Source organism: Anguilla anguilla, chromosome 6 (genome assembly GCF_013347855.1).
Source record: "Anguilla anguilla isolate fAngAng1 chromosome 6, fAngAng1.pri, whole genome shotgun sequence".
Taxonomy (NCBI): Eukaryota; Metazoa; Chordata; class Actinopteri; order Anguilliformes; family Anguillidae; genus Anguilla; species Anguilla anguilla.
Window position 1 is genome coordinate 34,179,777 of NC_049206.1, and position 25,972 is coordinate 34,205,748.

At 39.2% G+C, this 25,972-nt stretch overlaps 1 protein-coding gene across 4 annotated transcripts in view; it reads left to right on the forward strand.

Annotated features, from left to right (window-relative positions):
- kif13bb (kinesin family member 13Bb) overlaps positions 1–25,972 on the forward strand; it is a 212,980-nt gene that overhangs the window by 173,983 nt on the left and 13,025 nt on the right. For all 4 annotated transcript variants that reach the window (XM_035422856.1, XM_035422854.1, XM_035422853.1 and 1 more), the window contains exons 32-38: positions 1,965–2,141; positions 2,616–2,708; positions 2,838–2,990; positions 3,410–3,487; positions 6,372–6,422; positions 19,127–19,226; positions 19,805–19,902. In XM_035422856.1, the coding sequence (XP_035278747.1) occupies positions 1,965–2,141; positions 2,616–2,708; positions 2,838–2,990; positions 3,410–3,487; positions 6,372–6,422; positions 19,127–19,226; positions 19,805–19,902 (750 nt within the window). The remainder of the gene's footprint in view (positions 1–1,964; positions 2,142–2,615; positions 2,709–2,837; positions 2,991–3,409; positions 3,488–6,371; positions 6,423–19,126; positions 19,227–19,804; positions 19,903–25,972) is intronic.

Sequence of the window (25,972 nt, forward strand, 5' to 3'; positions counted from 1 at the left end):
CAGATCGTTGAGTCACAGGTCAAACCCTGCCTGAAGCAAATTTCTTATACATGCTTATTTGCTCAATAATAATTTTCTTTTATTTCTCAGCTATTGCCTTTGCACCACATCACATTGTTTCAACTACTCAATTTCATCAGTTCATTTCTCTCATACTACTGTTATTTTCTCATTTGCAAAGATTGCTGGGACATATGCGTGTGCTGCTATTCTACACTGTCTGGCTAAGCAAAAGAGCAAAGAGGAGTTCTGTCCTACCTACAGCTAAGCGTATGAAAATGCCTTGTAAACTGTAGAAACAGTAAAAGTGCATCTCGACGAAATAACAGAAATTGGAGCAGGACAGAAGGGTACACAAGTTGCGACCTATGGAGCTCAAATTCTACGAGCTTGCTGATAGTTTTATCAATGAAGGCTTGTTGCATGGCCGTCAGATGAGTGAGTACATACACTGGGGACATTTTTGTTCATTTTCTAATGGTGCAAGTTTCTTTTATACTTACGCCACCGCACCCTTTGTCTCAGCCATTGTTTAACATATATAGCAAAGCGAAAGTGCTAAACAGTACACGTTCATCAGACATACAAATGCACACAAGGATAGCCATAATCCACAACCGTTTCTTAAAGGGTTACATCGCATTTTTACACCCAGGTCCGCTCCGCTGTTCATCACAAATCATGTACTCAACTTGGCCCCCCAAAATCTCGCTCTGCCTCCCAATGAAACCAGTCTACATCTGGCACTGCCTACGCTGTATGCGTGTTTGCATGTATGTGTGTGTATGCATACTTCTCATCGTCTACATTTATATGCATTACTGTTCTCACTTTCTTATAACAAACACTTTGCAAAAAGAAATGATATCTCATTAAAAAAAAATGTTTTCAACGTACAAAAATGCCAAGTTACTCACACATACAAAGCACTGTCTATAACTCATTCATTCAAACTGGCTAAATCTAGGCCTGCCATTAAAAGTATTGATATGAAAATGATGCCACTTTACTGTACTACAAACAATATAGGCTATCTTGCCTCACAGAAATTAAAGAATCCGTATTCCAAAGCAGTGCTACCCAATGTTTTCTACATTGTTTCAAGTCACTTGGCCCTGTGTTTTTTAATCTTACAACCTTTCAATGTCATTCAAACTTTGTGTCACATCAAAGTGTCAAATACCTAATTGTCTTATGCAAGACATTTAAATGAATTTGCAAAACTGCTGATTAATACCTACAGAATGCATATTCCTTCAGAAAACATATCTGTATACTTGGTTGTCAAGTTCATTTTACTGAATGTACAAGTTCTTGAATATTTGCTACTTAAAACAATAAACACTGCATGTAAAACAAATATTGTACATACATACATACATACAATACTTTATGGGGACACGTCCCTTACAGGGTGTAACATTCACATTTACAAATACACATTCATGCCAGGAAACATACATTCATTCACGCAACAGAAAGCCTGGGCAGCTAAATAAATACATACTGAGCCATGTGACTTGAAACAATGCCAAGTTACTCACAGATGCAAAGCACTGTCTATAAGTCATTCCTTCAAACTGGCAAAATCTAGGCCTGCCATTAAAAGTACTGATATCAAAATGACGCCAAGTTACTGTACTACAAACAATATAGGCTGTCTTGCCTCACAGAAATGAAAGCAGCTGTATTCCAAAGCAATGCTACCCAATGTCTCCTAAATTGTTTGGCGTCATTTTGATATCAGTACTTTTGATATCAACTTTTCTTTTGCAGAAATAGGTTAAAGAATTTGTTTTGATAAATGAAGTCTGGGTCAAGCCAGTTATTTTGCAAGCAAATTCTAATGGAATGTACCAAATTATGATTTTTGGATGGACTTTGGATAGAATGAGCTGTGATTTCTGACTGTGGCTCAAGGCTTCAGACCCCTGGTTCTCACCCCATACCCCCCCCCCTTTCAGGTGAAAGCAGAGGCATCGTGGGACTCCACAGTGCATGAGTGTCCCCAGCTCAGCCGGGGCACTGCAGCAGAGCAGAGGGTGTTCCTGACAGTGCGAACCATGGTGCAACTCAGCCACCCCGCTGAAATGCAACTGGTCCTACGCAAGCGCATCTGCGTTAACCTCACTGGCCGACAGGTCTGGGATCAGCCCTCTGCGCTTCAAAATACTGTCACAGAGATATGGGACTGTCCTGGCAAAAATAAAGGATGAATAAAAACAATATATTGCCTCTTGGGAAAACAAACCAGAATTAGTTATACAAGTTACAATACCATGTTTTTATGAAGTTGTGAAGTTATCATGGTTATACTGTTCAAAGATTATGCTGTTCAAATATACGCCAACAGTGTATAAAGACAAAATACACACCAGTTTGACACTGATTACTCAAGTGTTTTGTTTTGTGTGCTGCAGAGTGATTTAATTTTCACTGATTTGATTTTGTTCTATGATCATGTGATTTGAATGTGTTATTGGTCTATATGAAAGGCTGACTGATGTGATTTGATTGCGCTTGTATATGCAATGTAACAGAATTATTGATGTCATGTGGTTTGAATGTGTGCTGGTGTCTAAGTTTACAGGTTGTTTCCTTGTTTTTGGCTGAAGGGGTTTGCTCAGAGCTTTCTGAAAAGGATTTCCCAGAGGAGTACTATCCCTGGCTGTGGAGTTACCTTTGAGATCGTTTCCAACATCCCTGGGGTGAGGAGGGGAGGGCAGGCCTGTGATGGAGGAGGGTGGGGCAGGCGGAAGTGTAATTACAGTTACAATTACTTGTTGGTGCACGCGCGTGTTCACTTGTTTGCTTCGGTGCACCTGTGTTGCCTGCAGGATGCCCAGGGCTCAGAGGACAGGGAGATGCTCGCCAGACTTGCTGCCAGCACTGACAATCCACAGTCAGCAGACAGCGAGGCAGCCATCGAGAAGTACCTTCGCAGCGTACTAGCTGTGGAAAACATCCTTACACTAGACAGACTGCGGCAGGTCAGAACCCTGATACAGCGTGACTATTGTACGATACTATAATATGGCCCATTCCACAAACAAAATACCACACTCATATCAACACATAATCTCGTCCACAGAAACATTCACTTCATAGTCTCCTTATTAAAGTGTGGGGTTACACTCCAGTGATGTCATTCATTTCTCACTCCCCTTTCTCCCATGTGTCTGTCTGGCTGTGCATATGCATGTGGTTTGCATTTGTTTTTGTGTCTTTGTGTCTATACGTGTTTGTGTGTCTTGTGTCATTATTTTCAATGATTTTGTGCATCTGTTTGTGTTGTAATCATGTTGTGTTTGCATAATATTTATATTTGTGTGTGATTTTGTGCATGGTAATGTTTGTGTGTGTGTCTGTGTGTGTGTCTGTGTGTGTGTGTGTGTGTGTCTGTGTGTAGGAAGTGGCGGTGAAGGAACACTTGGCAAGCAAAGGAAAAGGACACAGGCGCAGTCTCAGCTCTCCAAATGTACACAGGGTAAGTCTGTACTTAACCTCTTAGCGCAAAGCCCCTAGTGGTCGGCATGCTGGCTTGCCGAGATTACTGAACTCAGACATTCAGTGCTACTGCAACCAAAGTATGAGTTAAAAACAGAAACGCGTTGTTTTCGTTTCATTAGTAGACAATACAAGACAGCTATGCCGAACAGGGTTTCACAGCGCCACCATTGTTTCTCTGGTCATTCATTTGACACGCACCCCCTCTCTGCAGTCTCATCTACAACACACCCCCCACCCATGACATAATGGGCAATATTGTCTATCTTGGCATTCATAAAAATATTCTTTCACCACTAAAAAATTGTATTCCGTCATAGCAACAAGATAAACCGGACAATAATCCTAAAATATGCCAATACAGTAGTGAAAACGCTGCTCACTGAATAACAAAATAAACAAGAAAGTTTTAACAAATGATACCATGTCATTCTACAGTCAATATCTGGGACTAAATATTGAATAAATATACAACCTTACTGTTGGTTTTACATGTAGAGATGTCCCTTTTGAGACTGAGTGGTCATATTGTCTTGGACAATCCTTTGTGAAATATACGCGCATTTGTGATGCCTGGGTACCTTCCAAAATAGCTGTGTGTAATATCACACGTGTTGTTTACGGCGTTGTCGCCCTTTTTAGTACAGTCTGGTTTCATTGACAATACATTTATTCAGTAGGTGAGAATATAAGCTTTCTAACAATGTATAACATGTCTAATTTTGCTTTAGGAATAGCATTTTATAAGTCAGCGTAACCAAAAATTTTCTTATCATCGCATTCACTTACGCATTCACTCTGTGGTAGCAGTAAAAGACGCTGCACCTAACAAAACGTGGTCCACAGTTTTTCGTAATTTCTTGGAAAATACTACTATTATTGAGGACTTCTGGCCATAGCTAAGCCATACGTTTGCTGATAGACCTAGCTGACATTTTTTTCTGGAGCAAAACAGAAGCGAATATTACATTACAGGCATTTGGCAGACGCTCTTATCCAGAGCGACGTACAACAAAGTGTATAACCATAACCAGGAACAAGTATGACGAAACCCCTAGAGAGAAGTACCGGTGCAGGGAACAACCGCATAGTTCAACTTGGACCCTGAAGGCTAAACTGATTAACACTAACACAACGAGAACGGCAACAACGCAATCTATGGAAAAAATACAAGCAGTAGTTAAGACAGTTAATGCACCTAAGTCACCTACGAAACAGCTGCCTAGTTACAACCCTCAGCTTACAGTCATTTACAGGGGGGTAGGGAGGGATGGGGAGAGGTGCAGCCTGAAGCACCAGACAAAAAGCATTTATTCAATTTTGGAGAGATTTTGGATATGTTTCTGGACCCCTAGATATTTTAGACCACTGTAGTGACTGAAAGCTTGTAATTCCCACTTGAAATGATGCAACAGTGAGTTTCTTGAGTCAAAACAGTTGATTTGTAGTGAAATACGTGAATATGTTGTGATTTACAGCAATGCATAATTTAGACATTTTGGATAGATTTGGAGACGCTGGGTACACTGCTTAGTTTTTGCTTCATACATCTATAGTAGTTCTACATATCCACCCTTAAATTTTATGAACTTGTGGTCAAGAAGTTTTTGATCTAGCACACGTATAGTTTAACCTTCTGTATATATGCAATCTCTCAGTATTTCATTGCAAACTTTAAAAGTGCAAATTTTTGTCAAAACAATTGCGTTTGTGGCACTTTATTTCTTCCAAAATTATGAATATAAACTAATCTGCATTAGTTTTGTAAATTGTACAAATGTCTTGCTTCATTTAAGCCATTTTTCAAGTCTCTGTGGTGTTCACATCTGGAGTTATAAAGCTTTAAATAGGGTACCCCCTAAATGGGCAAGGATTGGTAAAATTTGGCATGTGCGCCAATGGGTTAATGGTACAATTCACAGCACTGCTGCTAGCCTATTCTCAAAGGTATGCTCTGCTCCACTAGTGTATGTAATACAAAAGGAATGGCAGGGGCTGCTGGGTAGTTCATCTGGCTAAGGCTTCATACTCGTTATTTATAGCTGAAGTGCATGGATGGCCCCCATGGTCCTGGATTGAATCCTGACCCTGCCACTGCCAACTGTGGCCAGTGGCCCTGCAAGCCTGACTTGCGACCTGTGGTTTGAGAAAAAGTGGCATTAGGTTCTTCTGAGAAGAGCATCTGCGCTCTGCCAAATCGATAGCAGAGGTTACAGCAAAAATTGCCGCTATTTTCAGTTGGGTATTCCAAATTGGAAATGGGTGTTGAAATGTGGTCCTTTGTAAGGTAAGACTTCTACTGCCAAAGTTTAGCGCTATAACAATTTATTAACAAAGCAAAAATAGTTTTCTTTATAGTATGACACATACCGGAGTAAAATCAAGGCAAGTCAATTACAATAGTGTTGTTCAAGCACCTGCTTTATATCCTTTTCCAAGAACAAGATGTACCAATGAAGTGGCAGGTAACTAAATGTCTGTCTTCTTTATACTTCCTCATCTCCGGAAGGTCTATCTGATGTCAACATTCATGCATACTGAGGCTGATTACATTAACCACATGGTCATTCTAACCTGTGTGTGTGTGGGTCTGTCTCCCATTTGGTTCTGGTAGCCCATCAACCACCCCTCTCATATATTCACATCTCCAGCAAGTCTATCCTAGATCACATCAACTTCCAGGCAGGCTGAGGCAGATTAGATCAACCAAAAGTCCTTACAGGCCGATAGAGCCTTGGTTATCAAAGCAGGAGATCCAAAGTGAATTGTGTTCTGTTAATGCTGTTCAGTGGGATTCAGTATTTAAATGTGCCGGCAAAGTTAGTTATAAATACAATAACCTAATTATTTCCCTCTTCTTGCAGTTGTCTGGGAGCAGACAGGATCTCTCTTTAAATTACATGCCGGAAGACAAGGTGAGGCCTCCATTTTAACCATCAACCACATGGTCCAGCACATCATGTCCTTCATTATCCACTGACTTGATTAATAAATATGTGAGCATGTGTTCATAGATACTCCAGAATGCACCAGCCAGTAAAGTGGGCTGTGTTAAGCACAGCCTGAGCTAGACAGTCTAGGCCAGTGGTCTGCTGGTTTTCATAGTGACTCTGCACTTCATGAATCAATTAGAGCAGTTGATTACACAGTTAACTCAACTCACTTGGTATCTTGGGTCTCAATTAGGTGCTGATTTTAAGGTGAAAACAAACATCAGCAGACCCTGGAGCTCTCCAGGACCAGAGTTGGAGACCACTGGTCTAGGCTATGAGTCTTTAAGTGTGGCTATGAGTCTACTTCAGCGATCAGCTTTCTTCTACAGGGCTGTGATGACCAGGTTTCTTCTGGTTATCCCCATTTCTACTCCCTAGGAACCTATACTACCAGTTTCTGGGTGTGAAAGATTGTGGCATTAAAGGTTATTTCATTCTAGTACTTAATACACATTCCCTTTATTCTGGTTATTTATAGTGATAGACTGTGGCTTACCCATAGATGTACTAATGGTCAGGATTGGATTAAAGTAACTGCGCATGTGGCTCATAATTCCAATCAGTGCTCATTTAGTGTGCTCCTTGTGCATGTATGTACAATCTGAAGAAAAACATATTTTCAATGTACAAAAATGCCAAGTTGCTCACACATACATAGCACTATAAGTCAGTAAGACTTGCAAAATCTAGACCTGCCATTAAAATTAGTGATATCAAAATTAGGCCAAATTACAATAAACAATATTGGCTATCTTAGCTAACACAAATTAAACATGTTGTATTCCAAAGCAATGCTGCTACCCAATGTTTCTTAAATTATTTCAAGTAACTTGGTCCTGTGTTTTTTCAGCTTACCATCTGAACACATTGTGGTCATTCTAACTTTTGGTGTATAACAACTGAAATTATTCAGCAAGATTATTCCCACTTTAAGTGATTGCCATTTGACGCTTTGATGTGACGCATACGCTTTGAATGACCACATTGTCTTCAGATGGTAATGCATATAAATTTGGACTTTGAGAGGTATGCACAGTGTTGAGGAGGCTACTTTGAAAGCATAGCTTTGCAAGCTGCCAACTACTTCACACTGGAAGAAGTTGAACTACAGCAAAGCTACCCTAGGGAGAAATCTAGTTTGTTTAACTAAAGCTACTCAGAAAAAGTAGTTCAAACTACTTCGTAAAAAAAAAAGATCAAATTGACAATGTACATGTGATACGAAATTATAACAAAATATAATACAAAAAAGTCACATGCCAGAAAAAAATGCCACTCAGTTGAGTTTATTGCGAAAAGTGCCCACTTGTTCACAGGTCGTACATAAACCAAAAATATAAAATACCCCACTATTCATGGGAAAGTGCAAGGAATGTCAGCTTTGGTTTTGTATACAATGTCCATCAGTCAGACACCTGCCTTCCAGAAACTAGAGTCCAGATGGGGGTATTGCACCAAGCAGGATTACTCAGTTAGCCAGGTAACTTCTAATATAGAATAGCATGACATTTATAATGGTCCACAGAATTACCCTCTGTATCACGATATCAACTTTAAATAAAATTGTATGCTGTTACAATATTAACCTTAGGTGGCAAAAGAACAGCAAGCCAACCTCAGCCTAGCCAGACCTTCGTATGAATGACCAGCTATTCATAGTATTGGATCGATTGCAGACACCTTGGTCAGCAAACACTGGTGATTGTAATCAAATAGGTGATTATCATGAAAGACCGGTCCCATGCCTTGCGCCATATTGTCAGACGAACTAACACTACAGACTTTATTTAATTAGACTAACACTAACGTTCACTGAATTAAATCACTTGCCTGTATGTAACATTACAATGTGGCTAACTTATCTAATCTTTGCTAAATTGGCTAGCAAAGTCAATAATACACTCACCTTTATATGTGTTCTGAGATTTGTGTTTGACGTCTTTGCAGTAGAGAGTGTATTTACTCTCGGCTTGCATAGCTCACAAGTAAAAACGTAGGTTTTGTCGGTGGAGCTAGTCAGTGTCATGTATTTGCTTAAGTATGGCCATGGTGATTCTTCCTCAGGCTGAGATTTGGGAGGTTTATCCATGATGACGCTGTCGCTGTGTGAGCACTGAGCAATGCCCACCCTTTTGCACATGCACTACACAAAGGTCAAGTGTGTGGTGGTGGCTGCCTGACGAATGCATTGCCTGGGCATGCCTTCACAGTGGTCAGGATGAAAGAAAAGGGGGGTGGGGCTGGTCAAAGGGGGTTCAATTACAGTAGAGAAGCAATGGTAAAATTAAAATAAAAAATCATTCCTTTCCTTTTATGGCCCAAAATTGTTTGCAATTTATGTAGTTAACTACACAAAAAGGCAAAAAAGTAATTTAAAGTTACAATCTCAAAGATTTCCATTTTGTTCTCTTTGGCGGTACCAATGGCGAGAAGCTGTAATTGCAGGTGTGTTTTTGGAACTCACTTCCCATAGATCTAACCAGATCCAACCAGTGTCGCCTGTGTGACGTCAGCCGGTTGGCACCTGGGCCACGCCAACTGTAACACCTACTATTTACTGAATAAAATGGTTGTTATAAAAGTAACGTTATGTACATACTCATTCATTGTCTAACATTAGGCTTAAACTTAAGCTGTCTTTACACTGCCGAGCCGGGTTACATTACATTACATTACAGGCATTTAGCAGACGCTCTTATCCAGAGCGACTTACACAACTTTTACATAGCATTTTACATTGTATCCATTTATACAGCTGGATATATACTGAAGCAATGCAGGTTAAGTACCTTGCTCAAGGGTACAACGGCAGTGTCCTTACCCGGGAATCAAACCTGCGACCTTTCGGTTACAAGCCCAGTTCCTTACCCACTGTGCTACACTCCACCCTAAATGCTGTAGCAGACCTGGGGTAGAATTAGTGATGATCAATTTCCACAAACATTCTTTATCCACCTTTTGCCCGGTATGAACATCTTTACACTGCAGAGAAGAATTTGCGGGATTCACTGTGGCTCGTGCAATTATGTATCTCGTGCACAATAAACAGTCTTTATTTCGTGAATGATTGTTGTGATATTTTTGAAACAACTGCCTTGCAAAATGTTACCCCTGGTGTTTCTGGTTTTGCTAGCTAAACTGTTCACTGAGCTGGGTGTTAAATTAGCAATCAGAACAAGAAGAATAAAACAAAAACAAAGGAGGCTGAAGGAACATATTAGGAAGCGTAATAAAATATTAACAACGCTAATCCATATTGCCATATTTTTTTATTTAGTTTTCTCCGGCTTGACATCTTTACACAGAAATCAGACCCGGCTCTGCTCCACCTATACCCCGGCTTTATTCCTATCATTATAATATATTGATGAACTTGATGGCAATGTAGATAACGGAAACGTTAAGGCCAGTTCAGATCAATTATTCGCAACAAGACAAAACGGTTTTAGAATGTTGCAGTGGTGTGAACTGGTTAGTTGCAGAGCGTCTGAAGCCGTTGCCTGGAGTCTCAAAAGACCCACCTAGTCAAATCGCCAAGTGCAGTTTTAGAACGTTTACAATCAGACGTCTTGGAATTTTGCAAGTTGCATCCAGTCTCATTGCGAATCATTGATCTGAACTGGCCTTTAGTTAGCTACTTTGCAACGTTGCAGCAAGGTAGCATTGCATTCGAGAGACGGTTTGCAAGGTCGGTAACGGTCGGTAGTGTTAGCTAGCGTTTTTTCTAATTGTTAGTTGACATTAGATTGTGTTAATTACATTAGCTAGCTAGCTAACGCAATGTTACCTGATATGAGAGATGGATGCTGTGCGCAACGGTGTCTAAATGTTGCCTTTCTTGACATGGTCTGGTAGCTATAGCGTTAACTGTGCAAATAGCTATGTAATTTAGTAACGTTACATTGTAATAAAATGTAAGACGAAATCTACATCAACAAATAATATGACCAAATAATATTATGTTACACAAAAACGTATTAGGGTTCCATAACCCTCCTCCCCCTTCTCTGTTATTGTAATGCTAGCAGACACTGGAAAAAACAGTATGCCGCTCACACACAACTCAGTTGAACAGCGAGCCTGATGCGTTAGCTCCGCCTATCCTCTCTGGCGGACCAACCACTCATGGGTGATGGAAAACGCGTCACTAACTAGCTGGTCATTTTTTCCCGGGAATGTCGCCACAGACACCCAGTGTAAATTATTCTAATAATAATAATATAAATTAATATAATAATAGGCTCAATCATCATTGTGTTACCTAATTCAGCGATCGATAGTGACTTAACAGACATTTATTTTAATGAAAATCTTAGATCTTGAGATTATTACTTTAACTACTTGAATCACTACGCGAATATGATTGTAGTTGAACTACCTGCAACCTACTGCAAAATGTAGTTAAACTACTAGTTTAATTACATGTAGTTCACTACTTCCCAACACTGGGTATGCATCAGTGGCGGCTGGTGACTCAAACAATTGGGGAGGACAGGAAGAAAATAAACCCACGGCGTCATGTTATTTTACACTAGTTGGCTACTTATCTCTGTTTTCTTATGTTCATGTTATGTTATGTTATTATGTTCAAATGTAGCAATAATCCAACTAGCAACCTAATGCAAACTTACTATACAGCTAAGGTAAGTAATGCACCAAAAGTTTATCCCCATCTTCCATAAGGAACAAATATCATATTATCATTTATACAACGGCTTGGCTGAATACTTGATTCTGATTGGTCCAAGGGTGGGCATTATTTCTCAATAAAGGGACACCTCGCCCTTTTAAAAGTTCTAAAATCAATGCGCTACAAAATCTAGCATTCTAAAGCAGTTTAAACAGCAACATTCTTCTTTCGCTTTTGAATTGTTGTTACATCCCCTCCCCTTTTCAATGTCCAATTTCACAATTGATGGAAAAGTTGTATCACATTTCTAGTTACTGTTGCTAGCTTTATTTACGTTTGCCAGCCATCGGAATCGTCCCTTATTTGGACAGTAGAATAGGCGTTCCGTATTTAACTCATGGCTACGGGACGCATTTTCATCCGTATGTTTGTGAACGATTGCATTTATAGTAACCGCTGTTTTGAATACAATTCAATAGTTAGCTAGCTAGCTAGGATAACAAGCATGCCGTGAGACCATTCTGACCTAAAACCAAGAATTTTAATATTGGCTAGGTGACAAGTGACGGCGAACCTGTCATAAAGCTAGCTGACATTCAAAACCCATTTCAGAAAACGTAATGTCTACATTGCGCGACCACACCATTTAAAAAGTAAGACAGTGCTAGGGAGATGAATTTGATTGACTTATGGTTTCATGCAGTTTTATTAAATAATGTAATGACAAAAATGACCAAAATTGGTGCTAACTGTATGGTATAAAATGAGAAGGAACAATTTTTTCTTGATAGAATCATGGTTTTTGCTTAACAGCGGGGCAAATACCAACCAGAGTTTTGCTTGACAACAATAAAATAATATGCCAAAACGCCGGCGGAAGAATATTTCACTTTCAGCTGATTAAATCGATAAAAATCAATAAATATAGAAGTAACCATATATAGTCATTGTTGGTAACCTGTTGTATAAGTGGAATAAACCTCTCCGGGCTGTCCCGTTATTGGAAAATAATGTAGCCTAGTTCGGGGCTGGTTAAGCGACCCTACATTATTTTCCAATAACGGGACAGCCCGTTGTGTTTTATTCCTTACATATCATATTGCAACACAAAGGATGAATATATAAAGGGGCCAGGTGAACAAGAGGGAAAGACACATCTAATCACTGCGGGCTCTGGATGGGAATGAACCTCGTGTGTGCATAATGTGTCACTAGAATTAGCATTTTTGATCATGGTTATCTGTGGAGCTGGTCGTTCTAGCAGTCTTGATCCTCACCTGCTGCGTAATCCAAACTGTGGAATGGCTGTGACAACAAATAATCCACAAGATGTTCTTCCCCATCCCACTCTCTGCGTCTGTGTCCATGCCCCTCACTCACGTGACCCCCTCACTCACGCTGCCGTTAATTGCCTCGTTAGCAATAGCAGCACCACTCTCCTCAAAATCCATTCTCGCCGCTCAGTCCTTCAGGGCTGCTACAACAAGCTAACTGTTGCGTTGGTTAACGCAAGTAGCTAGCTACTGCTCGGTAAAAAAAGGGAAACGTAAATCTGAAAAAAGGAAATTTGGACAACCTCCTCTGCCTCTATGGACCAGCCTCCTCTGGTTGAAAAGGCTTAAATAAAATGTAGTGATGTGTTTTAAAAGTAGTTAGCAATTTGCATGTTATACAATACAGTGGTAGAGAATTGAAGATGAAATTTGGAAATTATCATTGGACCAACGCGATGTCAATATTGTATTCTGGTTTTTGATTGGTTAGGGAGGACGTCCTCCCTTGGAGCATCATTTTACGTGTTTTGGCCAATAACAGATTAGCATGAAAAGAAATTAAGTACATTAAATTGATATAAGAGATCCCGCCCTAAGGAGGACAGCAGGAGCCCGTCCTCCTCTGCCCCCCACCACCACTTCACACAGACTGCCCTTTCCCCTTTTGCCTGCCTTGCAGGTGTCGCTGTTGAAGCATTTTAATCAGAATTTCAATAATGGATTTTTCCAAAGAAGAGATAAAAATTATTTTATAAATGATACTGAGATTTGGTAATGGTTTATTTCAACCAATTACTCTTTTTATATGTTGATCTCCCTCTTACCTCTCAAAAATAGAGGAGGAGCAACCTCCTCTGCCTCTATGGACCAGCCTCCTCTGGTATGCATACACATACATACATGCAAACTCATTCATCGTAGACAGGCCCAGATGTAGACTGCTGTGATTCGCAGACAGAGATGTTGGGGGGCCGACCTGGGTGTTAAAACGCGAGCTAACCCTTTAAGAAATGCTTGTGGATTACGATTATCCTTATGTGAACTTTTATAGTCTGACCAATGTTTACTGTTTAGCACTGGTGCTTTGCAATATATATAAAACAATGGCTGTGACAAACTGCACGGTGGCGCAATCCAAATATAACAGGCTGGCACCATCAGAAATCCATGTCATGGATTGCCTTGGTACTGTTTTCACTGCTGCACAACCAATTGCCCCTCTGGGGACAAATAAAGTTATACTTTGTAACCATTTGCTTTATCAGTCGCTGGGGTGCCAAGTAGGCTCTGTGCGTCCTACTAAAATAGTATTCAATAATCAATTAAAAGAAGCAAACCTTACAATGCACTCATTATGTAACTAGCAAAAAACACATTATTTACTTGGCATAATGAACCCATAAACATTGGATAAAAAAACGAGCAAGGACCAGGTAAATTCAAATACTTAATTATTGTATTCAACAACCAATACCACATCGGCCTTTCACAGAGAAAAACAAACTTAATTCATACATTAAAAAAAATCTTAGCTCTGAATCAGCGGGGTAGGCCAACCAGAAACAGTTAATAAATTATTCAAAATTTCATGACCATGTCATTTACAAAACAGTCCTGTTTGCATGTGTTTCTCCATGTTTGATATTTCCTTAAATCCCATTTCATTCAGTTCATAATTGCAATACGGTATTTCTTTTTTCAGAGTCAGTTCATTGCAGTCCACAATTCAACAACAAAATACATTTTCCTTTTCAAACACAGTTTAGCTGTTAGAAAAAAAAAAAGATCAAAAACCAAAGTAACTGGGCTTCAGAGCGGAGCGTTCCACACCAGGCCGCTCGCTCAACAAACACCACTCAATTAGTGAAATAACCCGTAAAAATCAAAGAAACTAACAAAGAAAAAATAATTAAATCAGCACTTATCGTCCCGTCCGGTCAGTCAGTCGTAGGCGTTTCAGTCCGAACCCAGGCTGTACCCTGCACAGTTTGGGAGTTTTGGCTTTTGCTTGTAGAGTTTGTAGATAATGTATTGTCGGCCAGGTGGGATTAATCCGTATTAGAGTCCGGTTCTTCCGTAGCATTCACAGTAGGATTAATTTTCTTGTACTTCGAAATGACTCTTTTCTTATCCGACTGATTACACACAGCTTTTCTCGCTTTCACTTTCCGCTTGCAGTTTCAAACTCTCTCGCAGCCGCCATTCAAAAAACTCTCCCACTGACGCCATTGTCTCCGCAATTATTGACGTGGAAAAGGGGCAGGGCTGTTGCACACCTCATGCACCCACGGACACCTGACCTGTCCTGTCAACACAGGGCCATCACAACTTGACTTGATTTTACCTTCAATGGAGGCAAATAATTTAGTCAGGTCACAAAGTAATTCAGCAGTACAACTTTTATTAGGCCAAATAGGATAAACTGTTCAAGCACTCATTTGTTTCATGAGAAGAGAAGAGAGTCTCAAACTTCTGTTCACAAGTTCTGCGTTTTATATCTTCCTGTAAGCTATCTTTCTATGAGGTAATTCACATGGCATGACACTTACTTATTCCCCTTCCTTACCAACCTTCTGTTTTCCTGAGAACATTTTTGCTTCATCCCGGAAACCCTCCTGGCACCTCAAGGCGGGGAGGGTGTTCTTATTCTCCCTTCGCATACCATTTTGTTTCGTACAGTTTATCTTCATTTGACATCATACACAATACATGCAGTATTCAATAGGAATACATAAGCTATTGATTAGGATATGACATTTTGCAAGCAATGGTCATAGATGAGAGCAGCCCATGCCGGTACTTTACCCTTGCGTCATGCCCCCGCCCCTTTTTGGGTGAAAGCGGCCCTTCTAATTTGACTGGCCGTAAATGCAAATTCTGAGGTCTTTGCCAATTTAATAGCATAAAATAAGAATACCCTATTGCTTTTTAGCTATTAGGAGCCCAAATCCTATGGCCAGTCAGGCAAACAGTTATGTTATGTCGTTGGCGATCAACGATCGGTGTCGTTATATAGAAAAAATTTAAGAAACAGCGAGCTACCTGTTAGCTAACTTAACCCTTAACATTAAATTTGGATTCCCTTGTCTTTTCAGTATTGCCCTTTCAATGCAGCATCCACTACTTTGACTTTTAACATTATAACTCTTGAGTTTAACATCATTAACTAACCTGTGATGAAGTGTTTGCCACAGACATACACTCATTCACTTCCATTTCTGTATGTTCATATATTTCTAGTTAGCGAGCTATATTTGTTCCTACTTATAAATAACAAGAATAAGTCTGATTTTACAAGCTAGACAGCAAGCTAACAAATTAACCGTAGCAAATCACAGTAGTTAGCCTGTACTGGCTCACATTTGGATTGCCTGACTAATAGTTAGCTATGTTAGACTACATCAATTCCATGCGACTTCTTTGTAGATCAGTGAAATTAACCGTGTAAGAAAACAAACAAATGAATGAAAACATGAATTCTCTGAATGCATAATATAGTCTAACCCAGTTTACTGTAAATTAGCCAGCTATGGGGACCATTCGGTCTTAACCATCTAGCTAGCTAACATTTGTTAGCCAGCTTATTTAACATTGATGCGTTAGATCTAATGGCCAGGTCCCACAGTTTACCGTTTTCATCCTCTCTGTGGATGGCCTGAAGCCACAGATCTCTTCTTTTACTGTCCTTCGCTCTTTGGGGAAGTAAAGAAAATCGTAAACTGGAGTTTCTTTATTGTTTGATGTGCAAAACACAACGCAGCAGCTTCTAGGCATGGTGCCACTAGTTTTTTCCAATTTGGCACCGGCACTTTTACATGGTCGGTCAGACGATAGGGAACTGATGTATGACTGCTCTCATCTATACATATACCACCTGATTATGTGCTTATAGAAAAGGTACTTGTAACTATGAATTTTACTCCATTTACAAAGTATCCCTCAAGTCGTTTACATGTGCATGACCTTCTCAGACACCTGTGTCAAGTTTTTTGTCTTCCATTCATACCAAAGATTATTGCAGTTTAAATTTAGTTGGTACACCCAGATCATCTCAGATTATCTGACTCCCTTAGCTCATCCACATTCCTTCCTCCTTGAAGGTCATTCCTTCCCAGTACCTTTCCATTTTGCACACTTAGTTACATACATAGTTTTGTTATAAACACATAAAAATAGTTAAACACAGTAAGCAAGCTTTCTTTCTATGACACCCAACACAAATAAAGCACTGTATGTACTCACTGATTTGAGACATATCCAACGAGCCTTAATTTACAAAATTATCAGCAATCTCCTTCAATTTCAACTCCCAAGCTCGCAACTTGTCTCTCGTGCTCCGTTTTCTGTTTTGTCTTCTGAGATCCACTTTTAGTGTTTTTAAGGTTTATAAGGCACTTTAATATGCTTAGCTGTAGCTCCTCTTTGCTCTCTTCCTCAGCTAGCTTGCTGACCTTAGAGGTAGACACTTGACATTGGACAATAGCATACACAGACATATATCCCAGCAACCTTTGCATATCAGAAAATAACAGTAGTACCAAAGCAATGACCACAAATTATTTAATTGAATAATTTAAATAATGTTTTCTGCAGAATGGGCATATACACTACCGCTCAAAAGTTTGGGCTCACTTAGAAATGTCCTTATTTTTGAAAGAAAAGCACATTTTTTTTCAATTAAAATAGCATTAAATTGATCAGAAATACAGTCTAGAAATTTTTCATGTGGTAAATGACTATTATAGCTGGAAACGGCTGATTTTTAATGTAAGTATCTACATAGGCATACAGAGGCCCATTTTCAGCAACCATCACTCCTGTGTTCCAATGGCACATTGTGTTAGCTAATCCAATTTATCGTGTTAAAAGGCTAATTGATCGTTAGAAAACCCTTGTGCAATTATGTTAGCACAGCCAAAAACTTTTGTGCTGATTAGAGAAGCAATAAAATTGGCTTCCCTTAGGCTAGTTGAGTATCTGGAGTATCAGCATTTGTGGGTTTGATTATAGTCTCAAAATGGCCAGAAAAAAAGAACTTTCTTCTGAAACTCGCCAGTCTATTCTTGTTCTGAGAAATGAAGGCTATTCCATGCAAGAAATTGCCAAGAAACTGAAGATCTCATACAACGGTCTGTACTACTCCCTTCACAGAACAGCGCAAATTGGCTCTAACCAGAATAGAAAGAGAAGTGGGAGACCCCGGGGCACAACTGAGCAAGAGGGCAAGTACATCAGAGTCTCTAGTTTGAGAAACAGACGCCTCACAGGTCCTCAACTGGCAGCTTCATTAAGTGGTACCCGCAAAACACCAGTCTCAACGTCAACAGTGAAGAGGCGACTCCAAGATGCTGGCCATCTTGGCAGAGTAGCAAAGAAAAAGCCATATCTGAGACTGGCCAATAAAAGGAAAAGATTAAGATGGGCAAAAGAACACGGACATTGGACAGAGGAAGATTGGAAAAAAGTGTTATGGACAGACCAATCGAAGTTTGAGGTGTTTGGATCACACAGAAGAACATTTGTGAGACGCAGAACAAATGAAAAGATGCTGGAGTAGTGCTTGACGCCATCTGTCAAGCATGGTGGAGGAAATGTGATGGTCTGGGGGTGCTTTGGTGCTGGTAAAGTGGGAGATTTGTACAGGGTAAAAGGGATCTTTAATAAGGAAGGCTATCACTCCATTTTGCAACGCCATGCCATACCCTGTGGACGGCGCTTAATTGGAGCCAATTTCCTCCTACAACAGGACAGTGACCCAAAGCACAGCTCCAAACTATGCAAGAACTATTTAGGGAAGAAGAAGTCAGCTGGTATTCTATCTATAATGGAGTGGCCAGGGCAGTCACCCGATCTCAACGCTATTGAGCTGTTGTGGGAGCAGCTTGACCGTATGGTACGTTAGAAGTGCCCATCAAGGCAATCCAGCTTGTGGGAGGTGATTCAGGAAGCATGGGGTGAAATTTCTTCAGATTACCTCAACAAATTGACAGCTAGAATGCCAAAGGTTTGCAAGACTGTAATTGCTGCAAATGGAGGATTCTTTGACGAAAGCAAAGTTTGAAGGACAAAATTATTATTTCAAGTAAAAATCATTATTTCTAACCTTGTCCATGTCTTGACTATATTTTCTATTCATTTTGCAACTCATTTGATGAATAAAAGTATGAGTTTTTGTGGAAAACATGACATTTTCTGGGTGACCACAAATTTTTGAGCGGTAGTGTAGGTCACAGACTATTGTACAAAGAACGTATGCTAACCATGACAGAGATAACTTTGCTCATTGAATCATATATAAAACAGACGACACCAGTATAGCATCATATTTTGTGATGTTCAAAGAGTAACTCACATGTAATGAAGAGCTTGTGCATGAATGTTCCTTTTTGCGCGGAACTTACTGCTAGTTATGAAAGTGTTTGTCATGTTTTTAATTGTAAGTGTTTGTAATGTGGTGTTATAGACATTTCAGACGTACAGAAGGTACAGAAATTAATGTTTTTAAGGGCTGGGTGTCTGTGGTCATTGTATTTATTTCAGTAGGAAACCCTGAAAGTGCCAAATTCTTGGTGGTGCATAGGTATGGGGCATGCTGCCCCACCAAGGCGTAACCTGATGTGATGGTATACCTGCCATCCCAATTTTATTTAATGTTCACTGATTAGAAGTGCAGGTGATTCTGGAAGAAACCAAGTGTATAACAGCCTGTCCTTGTTTTTTAGGGTCACTGGGAGAGCCAGCATGACATATCCATAATCTCACCCCAGCTGAGCCGCACCATGCCCCAATCATCCTTGTCCCAAAACCAGGATGCAGAACAAGGTAACCCCCCCCATTTCCATCCACTTGGATTACTATATCCGGGAGGTGACACCTTAAACCTGTACTCACCTAGCATCCATAGTGTCTCCTTTTGCAGGTTGCTGTCCGTCACCACTTGCCCACATCATTACAAGTGTCCTTGTAAATAACATCAGCTTCACTTGCTTAAAATCCGTTGTTTTGTTTTTTTATTTATATCAACCGCATAGTCTGGACATTTTGTTGAAAAATGCTTGAAAATTACATTCTTTTTGCTATTTCAACCTTTCTCTGTTTCTCCTATCTGGTCTTGCTCCATGTATGGTAATCTATGGATTTCTGTTACTGGTGTTTCCTATACCACTTCATGTTCTTTCCACTTCCTGTTCTGTCCACTCCCTTTACTCTGTCTCCTGGCCTTTCTCCTTTGCCTTTTCCTTCATGCTTTTTCTCTTACTCCCCTGTCATCTCCCTCACTCCCATCACTAACCCTTTCACCCTCCCTTGTTCCCTGTTAATCTTTCTGTTCCTTCTCATCTTCATTTGCTTGTTCATTTCTTCCTCTTCCACCTGCTTGGCTGCTTCTTATATCTCCCCAGTGAAGGCCTTGGTCCCACAGATGCCCAAGTTGCTCAAGTCTCTCTTCCCTGTTCGGGATGACAAGAAAGACCTGCGCCCATCTCCCCTCACTCAGCAGGTGGGAATCTCTGGCTGGTCTCTTCTTCAGCTCAAACTCCTTCCGAAAAAAAGTATTGGTTGTAATGGGCCACACTTTGACTGAACACGTGGGTCTGTATAGTGAGAAAAATCATGATAATTTAAATATGAAAAATCAGGAGGTCTGAATTGGATACATTCTGAGCATCCAAATGGCCAGATAAAGAGCAGGGTTGAACAGCAGAGTCAGACAAAAAACTATTTTCTTTACAGCCCTGCAGCTGTCTCTTCTCTTTAGAAAATATCAAAAACCACAAAGGGACCAGCCAAGCTGAAGTGATGGAGATTGAAGGCAGAATGATCCCCACTACTCTCACCCACACCCACTCCCACCCTACCCATTAGATTCAACAGACCCAATCACCCAACCAATACACCCTGTGGAGCAGTGCACCAAACCCTGTTTGATTTTTCTCTAAATATTATTTCTCCATAACACATGCTAATAGTGTATTCAACATCTTTCATCCTGAGATTCATTTGTGGACCGAAGTCAGAAAATTGCACTACATCTCACAGTAGTCCTTTTGTCACTGTACCGCAAAATTATGGAATTTCTTCCTTCTGCTTTTGTGAAACTCCTTCAGTCTTATGTGCAGGGCAGTTGTCTCGGCTGATAAAATATTAAAGGAAAATACAAGCATGGGCATGGTCATTGTGCACGTTATGTATGCACAAGTTTGTTTGCGCTTGCATGCATTTGTGTGAAGAACTAGTTGGACACCCAGGTGACTTGGATAAGATCCTTATCAATGGACATGAAGGGGCTAATGCTCAGAAGTCCATTGGTGACTTGTATGGAGAAATGGCGAAGAGCTGTGTTGTTATAACAATATAAACAATAATTACAGAAACAAGTGTCTACTGAGCCTGAGAGGAGAAGGAGCTTCAGGAAGCAATCAAAAGGGCACAACACAGACTAATGCATAGTGTACCAATGTTCAAAGCATTTACCATTAGCTAGGCTATTTACTGGGTGATGTCCTGTTAATTGTACAGCAACCTTTAAAGCAATCATGGAGTCAAGTTAACATTCATTATTATCTAGCAAGCATAGCATAAGATCCTGATGTGACTGATAGCTTTAAAACCAGGTATTCTGTTAGATAACATAACTTACAGTAGCTTATCTTTCTGTACAAAGCTAGCTGGCTAAATATTGTTTTTAGAGAACTACCTGGCTATTATCTTTTGTCAGAATGCTAGGTGGGTGAGATGACAGTTATTGCACCCTAAAAATAGCAGTACTTTGCTATTCAACAGTAACACAATTACAATTAACCATCAAAAGATTACATGTGTCTACAGTAAAAAAAAAAAATGTAAAAAAATGAGACACGTCTTCATCCTTTGATGCAAAATTGTAGCTGTATCGAGCTAAGCAGAAGGTATTATTGGTGTGGCATCTTAACAGAATTCTGGAGCAGTGTTAAAATATATGCAGTTTGAAAATTAAATTATGCTGAAGTATTTGAACAGATGCCCAATTTGTTTTATCTTGTTGCCTTTGTAAGGTCACCAAAATTGCAATATTGTTTAGGCACGTATTCTATTAGTGTACCACTTTCCAAAAAGCCACTATTGTGTTATATAATCATAATGTGAAACATATTTTAAAATATTTGATTCTGTTAATTATTCAGCCTTTTATGTCCTAATGATAGCTTGGAAATCCAATAAATAATGCAATTATCCTGACAGAATAATAGGTTTCCGTAAAATTCATATTTTAATATCTACTGTTCATGCTAATTATATGGGCCCTTACATGCACACTACTGTAATATTCGGGATATGACCATTTTCTTAGATAAGATCTTATTTGGTATAATCTGTGAACCCCTTTATAACATCAGATGTAAGCATCACAGAGACTTCAAAAATGGCTTAAATGAAACAAGACATTTGTGCCATTTACAATACTAGAATAGATTCTTTTATATTCATAATTTAGGAAGAAATAAAGTGCCACAAATGCAATTATCCTGGCAAAATAAAGTTGTTCTTTTTGAGTTTGTTATGAAATACTGTATTATATAAAACAGGTTAAACTATACATGTCCTGGACAAACACTGAAGGGTGGGATATGCAGAACTACTAAAGATCTATGGAGAAAAAAGTAAGCAGTGTTCCCAGTGTCTCTAAATCTATCCAAAATGTGTAAATTATGCATTGCTGTAAATCACGGCATAATCATGTATTTTACTAAAAATGAAATGCTTTTACTCAAGAAACTCACTTTGGATCATTTTCAAGTGGGAATTACTAGCTTTCTGTCAGTATGGGGGTCCAAAATATCTATGGGGCTAGAAACATATCCAAAATCTCTCCAAAAATAAATAAAATGATTTTTGATTATAAAGCATGTAATAATATTTAAGATGAAACATTGATATCAGATTTAAAAATAATGGAAAAACATTGTGACACAATGTGGTACACATACCTAAATGTGTAATCATTAACTGTCATATGTTGTATGTACTCTACAGTATGTAATGTTTTCTTGTATGGGGATGGGAGGACGACGCTGAAGTTGGCTCCCGATTCGCAGCTCCCGATTCGGAAATTTCCGGTCCACCTTAACTCGGTTGCGTTATATGATTGGATGGTTTCACGGTCTTCCTTACGTGTTTGCAAAGGCTGTAATTTACTTCTAAAAGTGAGATATGGCTCAAGAGAGAAATTGAACAAAGGTGGTGATGTGGAATAAGTTTTTTTTTTGTTACGTTCACTTCATCTTTTACGACTGTAATATGGAAAGGTCAGATATATGGAGCCAATTTAGTGCCAAAAGTATTGTCCGCGTAGGAAAAGAAATCGTACGTGCATGACTTGCCTTCAGTCAGGGGAGGTAAACACAGCGCATACCAATGACACATTTGTCCGAGTGACCACGTCAAAATTATGCCAAAACCCCAAGTGCGAGAAAAACAGAATCGTAATCGTAAAAAATGAAATCGTAAACATGAGTGAGAAAAAACAGTTGCAATTTTATTTTTTACATTTGTGAACATAACTTTTTCGTTTACAATTCAGAAAAATGCGTTTGATTTTATTTTCTTTGATCACAAGAAACATTTCCACATCTACGATTTTTTTTTTTTTTTTTACGCGTGCGATTTTTTTTTCGTACACATGCACCTTTTTTGTCCTACGCGCGCAATACTTTTGGCTCTAAATTGACGCCATACAGATACCCTAGTGCCACGCATTTTGTTTTTGCCTCAAAATCTAATCGTCTCAACATTACGTGTGTATGAGAGAACAGGAAATAATGTACATCTGAAATGGTGTGAATGAAATATCACTTTTTTTTCACTTTTTTTCAATATGGCTGTATTGACATGCACAGAAAGTCTGTAGTGGGATTATTTGAAAATGCTACAGTAAAGCTGCACACAATTGGGCTAGGATGCAGAACAGGACCTTCTATCATGAACAAGTATGAAAGGTTTGAGACCTTTTTAATTTGGGGAGAAAGTCCAATCCAAAATTTCACTCTTTTATATTAGCCTGCATTGGATTACATTGAATGTTTGAAGTGGGATTATTTGAAAATGCTACAGTAAATCATCACAGAAACTGGGTAGGACAGAACAGGACCCCTTCTATCAAGAACAAGTGTCAAAACTTTGAGACCTTTTAATTCTTGAGAGATATTTCAATCCAAAATTTCACTTAGTCTGTATTGAATTACATGGAAGGTTTTAAATTGGATTATTCACAAACACTACAGTAAAATTCCACAGAAATGGGGTAGAACATAGAACAGCACCCTATCTATCAATGAACAAGTGTCAAAACTTTGAGACCTTTTACATTTTGGGAGAGATTCCTATCCAAATGTTCATATTTTTCAATTGGCCTCTTTTGAATTACATGGAAAGTTTGAAGTGGGATTATTCAAAAACGCTACAGTAAAATTTCAGAGAAATGGGGTAGGATGTAGAGCACGATCCCTTCTGTCAGGCCTAGTGTCAGAAGTTTCTGACCTTTTATATTTGGAGAGAAATTCTTATCCAAACTTTCATATTTTTCAATTGGCGTCTATTGGATTACATGGAAAGTTTGAAGTGGGATTATTAAAAAATGCTACAGTAAAATTTCACAGAAATGGGGTAGGATGTGGACCACGACCCCTTCTGTCAGGCCCAAGTGTCAGAAGTTTCTGACCTTTTATATTTGGAGAGAAATTCTTATCCAAACTTTCATATTTTTCAATTGGTGTCTATTGGATTACATGGAAAGTTTGAAGTGGGATTATTAAAAAATGCTACTGTAAAATTTCACAGGAAAGGGGTAGGATGGAGACCACGACCCCTTCTGTCAGGCCTAAGTGTCAGAAGTTTCTGACGTTTTACATTTGGAGAGACATTCTTATCCAAACTTTCAAATTTTTCAATTGGCGTTAATTGGATTACATGGAAAGTTTGAAGTGGGATTATTAAAAGATGCTATTGTAAAATTTCACAGAAATGGGGTAGGTTGTAGACCAGAACCCCTTCTGCCAGGAACAAGTGTCAGAAGTTTGAGACCTTTTAATTTTGGAGAGATATTTCAATCCAAAAATACACTTTTTTTAATTGGCCTTTATTGGACTACATGGAAAGTTTGAAGTGGGATTATTCAAAAATGCTACAGTAATATTTCACAGAAATGGGGTAGGATGTAGACCAGGATCTCTTCTGCCACAAACAAGTGTCAGACGTTTGAGACATTTTAAATTTCAGGAGATATTCCAATCCAAATTGTTGCTTTTTTTCACTCGGCCTGCATTGGATTACATATTTGGGGTGGGATTATTTGAAAACGGTTCAGGAATATTTCACCCAAATCAAGTCAGTACTACTTCAGTACCCCTTTTGTCATAAATAAATGTCAAATTTTGAGACCTTTAAATTTTGAGGAGAAATGGCCATCTAATATGTCAATTTTTCAATAGGATTTTATTAATGTATTTGTTTATATAGACAGTTTGGAGTTTTATTTGCATATGGTGCAGTGATATTTCATCGACACCATTTCAGATGTACATAATTTCCTGTTCTCTCATACACACGCAATGTTGAGACGATTTTTGAGGAGAAAACAAAATGCGTGGCACTTGGGTATCTGACCTTTCCATATTACAGTCTTAAAAGACGTGAATGATTTGAACGTGTCAAAATAAAAAATAATTTAAAAAAAAACTAATTTGACATCACCACCTTTGTTCAGTTTCTCTCTTGAGCCGTATCCCACTTTCAGAAGCAAATTATAGCCTTTGCAAACACGTCAGGAAGACCACGAAACCATCCAATCATATAACGCAACCGATTTAAGGTGGACCGGAAATTTCTGAATCGGGAGCTGCAAATTGGGAGCCAACTTCAGTGTTGTGATGGGACGACATTAAAACAATATCCAACCATCCACCGAAACTTTTGGCGATGTTCCAGCTTCACGTCAGCATGAAATATAAACACGACTGAGCTACCAATGAACGATTATGCTACAGTGTAAAATTTCCTCATTATAAAATAACACTAACCTATTTAAAGACACTTAATTTAAAAAATAACGTATATAACCGAAATATTTTGAGCACCATTGTCGCGCTGGTCATGCATTTACCAAGCACCCCCTCCCTGCAGTCTCCTCTGTAACTACACCCCCATGCATGACACACTGGACAATAGTGGCGATCAAAATTTGTTTTACATTAAGCTAACTAGATGTGTCCAGTTAAGGCTACATTCGGTTGTTCAATTGGAAAGTAACATGATTACTAGAAAGTTCACTGGCAGGTTCAGGGAAAGCTCACCCAGGCCAAAAAACATTATTCCTGTGTATTAAATAATAAAAATGCACTTTTAGATTAAATTACAAGAAATTGTCAGGTTAACTGTATGTTCACAATTCCACCGCTTCGCTGGTTTTCCTCATTATTTTAATGGAAGTGAGAAGCCTGAGGTAATCGCAGAAACCTATGATATTCATTGGATGCTTGATGGAATGTTCTGAGATGAAGTAGGTTTCTCGCCACCTAATTGTTGCGGGCACATAA